This window comes from Bacillus rossius, chromosome 7, assembly GCF_032445375.1.
Source record: "Bacillus rossius redtenbacheri isolate Brsri chromosome 7, Brsri_v3, whole genome shotgun sequence".
NCBI classification, from domain to species: domain Eukaryota; kingdom Metazoa; phylum Arthropoda; class Insecta; order Phasmatodea; family Bacillidae; genus Bacillus; species Bacillus rossius.
The window spans coordinates 56,571,441-56,582,276 of record NC_086335.1 but is presented as its reverse complement, the minus strand read 5'-3'; the positions used below and the strand labels follow the sequence as shown (position 1 = coordinate 56,582,276).

Here is a 10,836-nt window from a genome sequence, read left to right as displayed (position 1 = left end):
TTTTAGCTTTATTACAATAAGAGAATATTTGCCTTTAAAAGCATTTCAACAATTTACATTTATCACTACAATTACAGTACAAAATAAAAATTGTTTTAAAACTAACAACTAAATAATTCATTGTTTTGGCAACATATGCATAATTTAAAAGACATAGTAACATATATAATAAATATTTCAACACCTTTTGATTACATAACAAAGAATAACATCTGCACAGTACTCTTTGGGTAAAACATGTAACATAGACACAGCATAGTGAGGTACCTCCATGGGTTGGAAATACAATGTGTGCTCAAGACAAGTAAATCCAAGAAACACATACATATTTTATATTTCTGCAACTTTGGTGTACAGATGCTACCTCCCTTAATGGTGGATCCAAGGAGGGGTTTTATAATGCTGAAAGAAACCCTTTTTATTTTCTGGTCAAAATTACATTTTCTGATGAAAATTGAGAAAAAACAAATCTAGATCTGCCTTTCATTTCATCCATTCATTAAACTGCTTAAAAAAAAATCCTAGCCAGCAAAGGCAAAATATGCCACTTAAAAATATCTGAACACAGTGAAGTCTTTAAAGTTATTTCTGGAAGGGCTGAAAATAATCTTGGCTCATTAACCAAGAATACTTCTTAATAGATAACTTGGCATGAATACGTCACTGAACATTCAGCCAGAAATTACACTGTTAAATAAAGAATATATGAGCCAAAAGAAAAAAAGAAGTCCCCGATTTACAGACAGGTTACGTTCCCAGAAATTGACAATCAAGCAAAAGTCCGTTAATTAACTCAACTTTTCCCCACAAGGAACAATAGTAATGTCCCGGGTGATGTTCCTGGACCTTCCAAAAATTCCTACCGTGCAATGTAAAATATTTACTGTCGGCTCATGACATGCCATGCGGCGCCTAACACTTTGCAGCACAGCACAAAAAAAAAAAAATCTTACGAGGCTGGATAAAGCAAGAGTGAAGGTTGTAAACAGATTAATCTGGTGACCGTGTCAAGAACTAGGATGAGATAAAGAACGACACAAGGAAGGAGCGATTTACTCATACAAGTGACCTGACAGTGCGGGGCCGGCTTGTTAACTTCACCAACTGATATTCATATTGATTTCCATTCACAATTAAGTGTTTCATCCACAGTCTGGTGAATACACTCGTAAATATCCACCAGCGCACGGCAGTGAAACGAGAAAACATTGTCCGCAATTACCCTGGCGGTCATGTTGACAGCACTGTTTGCAAGGGCACGTGCATGCGCTGGGCGAGTGTAAAACAAAAACATTTCAAACGCCTAGAAGAATAGTTTCAACCTCATCGGTGGACTCACGGGCCGGCCATGGCACTGTCACGACACTGGAGCGTGTTGTCAGCCTCAAGTGAGAGCGCACATACAAGAAGTGGCTGTTTCCCTTCACATGCTTTTGATGGAGGGGCAGACAGACAATGGAAGGGGTAAAACTCACAGCACACCTTTCTTCTTCCTTTAAGTACAGGTTGATAAATTATGTTCTTTTTACATTCATACTGCTATGAAGAATTAAACACCTACGTAATCAGATTTAACTGAACGGTTGTTGTCTTAAGCCTTTATGTATTACTGTGTGAAATAAATATTTGTAACTTTTTTCCCTACGAGCAAAAAATAATTTGCATAAATAATTTATGCAGCAAAAAAAAAAAACAGCACCAAGTACTAAGCACAGACAAATTAATTTCATACAGCAAAATATCCAAGTAAAAAAAAATTGGGATTTGTAGCGCTGAGAGTAAACCTGAATGTACGAATTAAATGTAAAGGCGATGGAATCTGTACACCAGAATCACAGAGTATTCGGGGGAGTGCAACACTTGCATTTCCTGACCCCAGCACACACGCCAGCGATGCCAGCCCACAGAAAAAACACAAGAGTGCGACAATATGGAATGTTTGCACTCCAGACAACACATGCCAGTAATTAATGAGCTTCACGTAGCAAAAAACTTCTCTACGTCTAAATTCTTAGCGTTTCAGAAGAAAAAAAAACATTCTTTGTTCATTTCCCTTGGGTAACTTGAAAACAGAACGAATTTCAGTTGCAATTGCAATTTTCAGTACTAATGATTGACAACTTAGGAAACTTGACATATTTCCACAGCTTTGAAGGAAAAAGACAGCAAGTTAAGTTGGCAAAATAAAAGATTTGGTCTAACTTGTCTAAAGAATATCCATCGTCATAAAATTAAACAAAGCTTTAGTTTAAATTAAATGCAGTGTATGAATAAAAAAAATAACATCTGCACAATTATTTTTTTTTAACTACACACAAACACCTCATATAATGTATCATTATAAATACCCTTCTTTTGGAATAAATTTTTTAAAATCTATTTACCTATTATTAACAGAAGCTTAATATAAAACATTACAACTTTCAATTACTGACATTACCAGTTTCTTGAGTTTGTAATGTCTGCAGGCTTAATATATTATTAAATTTCTTTAAAACATATTACAAAATATTTAAAATTAAGAATTTATGTTAATGCATTGCTTTAAACAGTACAAAAAATTTATGAAAATCAACAATGTTCCCTGATAAGTCCCCCATTTGTACATTTTTCAGCACATAAACTGTGATGCAAAAACGTTTGTCAAGACCAAAACACCTTGTAATAATATTTTCTACAAATCATATCCGAAGTAAGACCGGTTATTTTTGAATAATTCTTAAGAATCACTAAAACAACTACATTTAGTACCGAGAAATGTTGCAAAGGAACTAAATGAAAGACAAAATCGCCAATAGGAATGATTACGTCATAAAAAACCTATAAAATAAACAGCACATCTAAATTTAAAGAGCTACCTGCCACTTCCGCAAAATACAGGCCTACTAACAAAAATATTCTTGCAGGAAAACTGGCTGAGCCGAGATTCTAATGCCAACGATACTGACACTTCGACTCCTTAACATAATTCTCCACTAAAATTAACTTGATGAGGCACACTTGCAGTTGAGAAAAAACTAACACATGTTTACAACTGCATGCAAAAGGCATGCCTTCCCCCCCCCCCCCCCCCCAAATCAGAAATCAGAAACTTTATAATAAAATACTACAGAAAAACCTTATTAATGAAAGCCAGACAAGACCATAGTTTTAGCACTTTATAAATATTAAATTTCTTAACAGCTAAACTATTTCTAATTTTTTTTTGATATAAAAAAGTTGTTTTTGAATACCAAATATAAATATATTTTTACACAAAACACAACATAAACAGTAACTAATTAAAACTTGCACGTAAATTTACAAAGCTCCTAACATAAACTTTTGTAATAACAAAACACAAGGGTCAGTTCAAAATATGCAGTTTGAAGAAAGTTGAATTAATTTTTCTACCTTTGATCCAGCACAATTTGTTATAAGTTCTTCATGCTAATCTTATGACAGTGGAGTTATTGTGGTGTCCACACTATTTGAGTCACACGCACAAGTATACGTTAGTACATGAAGTGAAACCTAGTATTTGCATCAACAATTATTTCATATGCTTAACTGCTGCCCATTGAATGAAAAATAAATCAATTACATATTAAACATATTTTGTACTAAAACTTCTTAATATATAAAATAAGCCAATGTGAATACATATTCTAAAGTTTAATTACCAAGACCACTAGTTATAACTAGTATTCTAGATTTCAAATACCTAAATTCTGAAATGGCAGATACCTGATTGCTTATAATGTGATGAAACTGTTGTAAATTACCTCGTACAATTATCGATATTAACTCTAAAAGAGTTAAAGAGAAATATTTGGGCATCATACATCTGTACACACCCAGTTCCAACGTATTAACTAGGCCAATATAACCATCCAAATTTTATTTAAACAGGTGCAAAATGAACAGCAGAAAGTTCAGGTGGCCAAATATATTACAAACAAATGAACAATAATCAGTTTGCAAACACTACAAAGAAAAACCCAAAGGTTACTTCTTTTTAAGCTATGTTTCAACATTTATACCATTAATGTAAGTTATCAATTGCTGTTACATGAATGCACATTTAAAAGTTCTTCTTAAAATACGACATTCAAACTGTCATAAAAAAATTTATATAGTATGCAAATTTCCCTCACTCTTATTACTCAATTTAATATTTACATTCGAGAATACTTTGATACATACTCATATTAAAATTAAGCTTTAAAAAAAAGTTAGGGTTAATGAAGCCAAAATGATTTTTTTTTGAGGGATTGTGAAACTAAGTTTTGATTGTTCAGATTTTCCTCTTAAAAAGTTTGTATTAATGAGGTTTCACTGTAGATAGTGATAAAAATTTTCCTGGCACCAATCTTCTGCTTTCAAACCTCAAGTTCTCAATAGATTATTTAAGCAAACATATTTAAACAAAAATTGCATTAAACAAAGACTGCTTCCCACAAATACAAAATCACCAAGTGTATTTGTACAATTATGGCACCAACGCATAACTGAACATCTTTGTAAATATTTATTTAATCTTCTGTAAGGAATTAAAAAAATATTTAATTTTTAAAAAAATTTTTAAACCAAAAATAATTAATTTTACATGCAACTAGGTACAGGATCAACAATCTAAAATATAATAAAAAATTAACAAAAAAGTTTACAGCACTATTAAACTAAACTAGTTCTGTAATACAAAAAAAAATTGAAAATATCTTACACATTGGCACAATTTGAACAAGCCTTATCTTTTATTCCAATGACACTATGAAATATTATATACACAGTTTTGATTACTCAAAACTGATTAACAAATTTTAATTTCACCATTCCAAATAAAATGTTGCGTTTGAATCAGTCTGAGCATTGCAAGTATGTATGCTCTTCCATATGGCCTGAAGTCAAATTGCACCATACTAACTCTACCTAATCCATCTACAACAATTAAGTACAGTATATACAAGAACACAGCTAAGTATTTTATTTATACACAGCACAATGCTCACATATGTAGATTTAAAGATGTGTTACGTATAAAAATACAAAGCTCAATCATAACTATTAACATTTATTTCATCAGTCACGTTGACATGTATTGAGAAACTTTTGCTAAAAGAACAATTGATCCTCAAAAAAATGAAGCTACAAGAAATAATAATAATAATAATAATAATAATAATAATAATAATAATAAAATGCTGTTATGAATAAATGAATCATTTACAAAAATTATGGTGCTAGGAGGTAATGTAGTTTTGCTAACACTAACTTTCACTGGATTACATAATTCTACCAAGTGTAAAATGTCATGATAGTAACAATTGAATTCAACAGTAAACAGGGTAACTATGCATTCTGTTTAAATTCTGATGTCACAAAGGCATGTATGACGACAATATGGTTGTGTGTCCCTAAAAGTACTCCCCATTACATAACTGACTAACTTAGAAGTTATCAACTGGCAAATACTAACAATTTTGTATGGAAATGTATGAAACTGAATGAACAACTTTATTTTTTACAACAAACACGATTAAGAAGGATTTTTTTTTTTGCAGAGACTACTGTAGAAATGACAATTAACTGAAAGGACTTAATTACTGGTTCAGCAACTTGCAGTAATTGAGTATGCAGAGGGCATAGAAAAACTGGTAATATACACGTGATGACAAATCTTTAAATTTGGATGGCGACTACGCAGGAAATGTATATGTTGTAAAATAAGATATTATTTTTTTATCTTAAATAAACATATCTAGAGAAACAAACCTTCACTTTTAAAATAACCCTTGAACTACTTTTGAGTTGAAGATTTGCAATTCCATTCACAATTTATAAAAAAAACACAAACTGACATGTTGAGAGAGTTTTTCACAATGTGATCATTGATTTGATTAGCAAATTAGTAACAAACATTTTTTTGTTAAGAAAACTGTAATAAAAATATGCATAGTGTATGTATGCACTTTCTTCCTAAATATGTCAACATGTTCGTAGTTTACTATAGATTAAATACAGTACACAGTATACTGTATTAATGCTTACTCTGATCTGCATTAACAATACATTGTTTAGATTATCATCATTTGAGGATCAACTGTAGATTATTTCATACATGCCCCTGGGAATGTTAGGATACCCTAAAAAGATAACGCTGTTAATTAATAAAAATTTCACACATTGTATAAAGGAACTGCCAAAGTCACTGTTACGGCTTTGAATATATATACTGTATAGAAGTCGCCAGCCCAGGTTAAAATTTCTAATACGGTTTTGAGGTAGTTGGTTAATTCACCGCCGCAATCGCCACCATCTCTAGGGCATCGACTTGTGGTGGTCCCTAGCGGACAAGTTTCGAACTCTTCAAACACCCTTTCCCCCTCCCGTTGAACGACCTTGAGCTGCAGTGAATGATAGATGGGGGGTGCGGGGAATGACAGCGGGCGACAGTTCTGCGCTCTAACGTGTAAATAACAACTAAGACGATACAGGGCGTACGGCAGCGCACTGCAGCGGTGAAGTTCCCAAGCTGCTCATCATACGCTTCTGAAAAACGTAGAGTAAATCCTATCCACTCGTGACTTCTATACAGTATATATATTCAAAGGTTACGGTGATTCACAAACGCTCATTTCAAAAATATTATAAAAAAATATAAATATAAAAAAAAAAATCTGAAATTACTAATTAAATTTGCAATTTACACTGTTTAGGTAACTTTTCAATATTTATGATATTGCATGTCAGCATTCAAAAATTTATTTTTTGAACTACACTTCTTACTCTCAACCGGATACCAAAAAGAAATAATGCAACCCACCACTAATTTATTTGTAAAATGTATAACTATATCTGGAAGTAGTTCAGTATTTTTATTTTCTTCAAACAGCAGAATAATTCAGAAACTGAAGTCAAATGTTTTGTCATAGTTAAACAGTAACTATAGAATAGTAAATAAACAAGGTTTAACCATAAAAATTGCTAGCAGTCACAAAAGCATCAAGACTTTCATTGTAACACATTAGGTAGTCATAACATGTTAAGTGACATACAACACATTTTTACCCATGTCAAATGGTTTCCTAAAATATGGCAAGAAAACCAGCAAGGATGTCATTAAACATATGTCTAGCATGTAATAATATATATTTCTTACAATAATAATTATAACTTTCACCCGATAATGACTCAAAAAAGACACAAAACCAACTGTGCTGCTGTATATTTTATCTGTATAAAAAAAATTTACATAGTGGTGTAAATACACTCCATATTTTATAATACAATAAGCAAATGTGTAAAATTTCCAAATAAAATATCAAAACACTTTTTTAATAATCCTAAAAATAAAAAAAAATCCAGTTAATTTCCATTTGTATGCAGACAAAGAAAGATCCTTAAGATCAAAGTTAACATAGTACATACATAGTTGTCACTAGACACAGCCTTAAAAGTGATGCACGATGCTGCTGACGTGAAGTCAGTAATAGGTGACTACGCATGACAGCCGAGGGCGCTCTACCATCACAACTTCCATCCCAACGCAGTAGGCACTAGGCGTAACAAGGCAACTCTTCTGACCTTCCAAAGATGCCACAAAAACTAAATGTGCTTTATCTAAAGCCATTGACAGCTTTGCAAGCCATGGGCAGTTTGACCAACAGGTCACAAGACCCTCATGTGTTTCTAATTTTACACCACGTGGAAGGTACGCCAAGGCCTAGGAAGAGATAAGAGATGGTCAAACTCAAGGATGGCAAACAAATCAAAATGAGAAATTTAAAAAAATATATATAGCTAATTGCTCACAGAGATACAAACAACAGCTTCCAATCCCACTCATTTCAGGTTTGCTAGCAATTTAAAATTAATACTTTTAATTCTAATCCATCAGCCTGCTAGACATGAGTGCAAACTTTTTTTTTTTTTTTAAGAATGAAAATTAAATCACTGTGACCTTTAAGTGCACACGAACCTAGAATAGGGGTACATCGTTCAATCGACTCGAGATTCCAAGAGCCAATCACGCGAGACATGTTACCACCGGCCTCGAGTTGACTCTACGAAAGAGACGGCAACCGATCATATTTCACGTGTGTTTGAGTACTACACACATCAAATAAGCAATGAACACAACAGTTCGTTGTAATGGCAGCCATATATGAGCCATTCTCAAATCACAATGCAATTAGTGCAAAAATTCTGCATAGTAGCTGAATATAAACGAACAATTTAAACATTGACTGTGTAATTTACAAGCCTACTGTCATTTTAAATCACACAGCTAAATACATACATAGTATTATAGTAAAAGGTTTATTTAATGATGAAAACATTCATTCAATACATGACCTAGTTTTCTCATATTACAGCATTATGAAAATTTAAAAAATAAAAGTTTATTTATTATTTTCCTACATTAATAAACATTTGTAAATACTTAAATTAAAAATGCTTTTTAAGAATATTGAGATTCCATCAATAGGAACACGTAAATAGGCATGACATTAAGCGAGGAACATAGCCACATGGGCAATATACCAAAAATCTTTTGACACGTATGTTTATAAAGGAGCCAGACTTTAAGAACTACAAAATCCTAACCTTGCTACAAGTCATGCATACCTCATATTTTTGTTGTTTTCATTTTGAAGGTGTTACCTCACCGCCTATCCACAAAGCTCAACAAATTACAAATTTACTGTATGATGCACTGATGCAGTTACGATAAAAGCTGGTAAATTATTGGCATTATATAAATGCTGACGTTTGTAATTCTTTAGTTCTATTTGTTAAAAGTTTGAAGTGACAAAACCTGCTAAAATGATGACTACTGCCTATGAATAATCAAGATTAACCAACAAATACACTCATGTGAAGATACCCTTTTCTTGGAACGGTGTTGGTAGTTTCACCTCAAGACTATAAATAGCAAACCTGTTTCACTGGAGCAACAGCTCAACAAAACTGATTTCTATAAACAAATAATTTCCTTCAACCACAACCATCAACACCACCAATCCACTCTCCCCTTAAGGCCCCTCGTCCAATATAATTTAACTTGTCAACACATCTACTCTTAGCCTAATTCCTTAAATCCTAGTACAGTATACACTATATATATTACAAAAAATTGTGAGATATAACCAGTGAACTTCAATATTATACAATGTAACAAATCAACACTAGCATTGTATTAAATAATATTTGTACCTATATAAATTACAAAATTCGAAAGTAATGTTGCCTAAAGTATACAAAATGTTTCAGTTGTGTGCAACTATGAACCACTAATAAATGCAAAAAGAAAATTGTGTTTTCAAAAAAATATATATACATGTAATTTCATGATTTCCATCTGGAATCGCTGAATTCCTGGATCAGTATGTGACCGAACACTTTTAAATCAGATTTAATTCCAAATAAAAGAATAATACAGTGACTTTTAAGTTATCACAGAAATTTAACCATGCCCAAGTGCAATTAATTGATAAATATATTATTCTAGAAAAAGAAATAACACAAGGTCGCTCTAACAGCACCTGAAAAATCAGTCGGTAAATACTTGCAGATATGCATTTCATTAAGCACCATGAATTACAAAGTTTATTAATCTTTAATACATGTGAATAATTCATCTCAAAACAAAAAATTTATAGCACTGATGAAATGTGAAGCTTGAAAACACTTAAGGCACATTTCCAATCCATAGCATGGAAACATGTTGCACAAACAGTTCATTAGGCCCAACATTCGACGAAACTACAATGCATACATAAATCTCGAGGTCAAGACATCAATAATTATGTCCCCATTTATTCGAAGAAGTCTTGAATACTTGTTCTCGTTGAAACTTGGCAATTTCAGGAGGAAGAAAGAGAGTTTCTAATTTGCTACTGCAGCTTCTTTGTTTTCTTGCCGCCCCTGGGGAAGAGCCTGCGCGCGGACGAGCGCACGAAGGAGGGCAGCGCTCGGTGTGACGACGACGAGGGTCTCGTGGCCGCCACCCCCCACCCTCACTCCGGCCCCTGGCGCTCGCTCTTGCCCCGCACCAGGCGCTCCGGGTGGGAGTAGGCCAGCTGCGAGAAGTCCCGCACCACGTCGTTGAAGGTGTCGTCTCCCAGAGAGCCCATCTCCGAGGCCTTGATCTCCTCGTTCAGGATGGACAGCCGCAGCCTGCCGAGGAACAGTGCACTTTTAAGGGCGCCCGCCTGGTCAGGGAGTGTATCTGCGTCAGCGGAGCAGAATGATTAAGTGCGACGCTCGCCGGTGCTTCTAGCGTGCAATCGCTTTCAAGCGCAAAGCTAAGTGGTCTCTTGAGTAATTTTAAGAATCTGTAATGGGTGTTCAATGCTTAAACAATATGCTAAATACAAGGGTTTTAGCCCTTTTCAATCTTCTAACAATACAGTTTAAAAACAAAATATGGAAAAAGAACTGTACTCATCTGCCCTCAGCGTATTCCTGAATGCCTTTCGTAAACAGATCCCCACCACCACGCAGTATGTAGTTCTCTTATTCCTCCCACTGAAGATGACGTTAAACCCTACTTACAAGGTAACAATATCCGCGTTTGCTTCCCGAACTGCGATGCTCAACGGCTCTGTGCCGCTGTTGTCCTTCACGTGCTGATCAGCTCTGTGCTTGAGGAGAAGACACACCTGTGCAGTGTGGCCTGCGAACGTCACAAAAACAAAAAAGAAATAAAAAAAAACAAAACTACAACCACGACAAGTATAACACTGCACAATTACCTGACGTTCAAGACGTTCTTTATAAAAAAAAAAACAGGAAATGTGTGAATTGCCTACATACAGCAATAAGTGTCCTCTGCTTAACGACCAATTGAGG

The 10,836-nt window shown here is 34.0% G+C and overlaps 1 protein-coding gene across 2 annotated transcripts in view; it reads right to left on the bottom strand.

Moving 5' to 3' along the window:
- Positions 1–9,547: 9,547 nt before the first annotated feature.
- The window catches only part of LOC134534085 (arf-GAP with coiled-coil, ANK repeat and PH domain-containing protein 2), a 33,486-nt gene continuing 32,197 nt past the window's right edge, over positions 9,548–10,836 (bottom strand). For both annotated transcript variants that reach the window (XM_063372116.1, XM_063372115.1), the window contains exons 15-16: positions 10,540–10,660; positions 9,548–10,161 (exon numbers count right to left, since the gene is read on the bottom strand). In XM_063372116.1, coding sequence (XP_063228186.1) covers positions 10,002–10,161; positions 10,540–10,660 — 281 coding nt within the window. In that variant the 3' untranslated portion in view covers positions 9,548–10,001. The remainder of the gene's footprint in view (positions 10,162–10,539; positions 10,661–10,836) is intronic.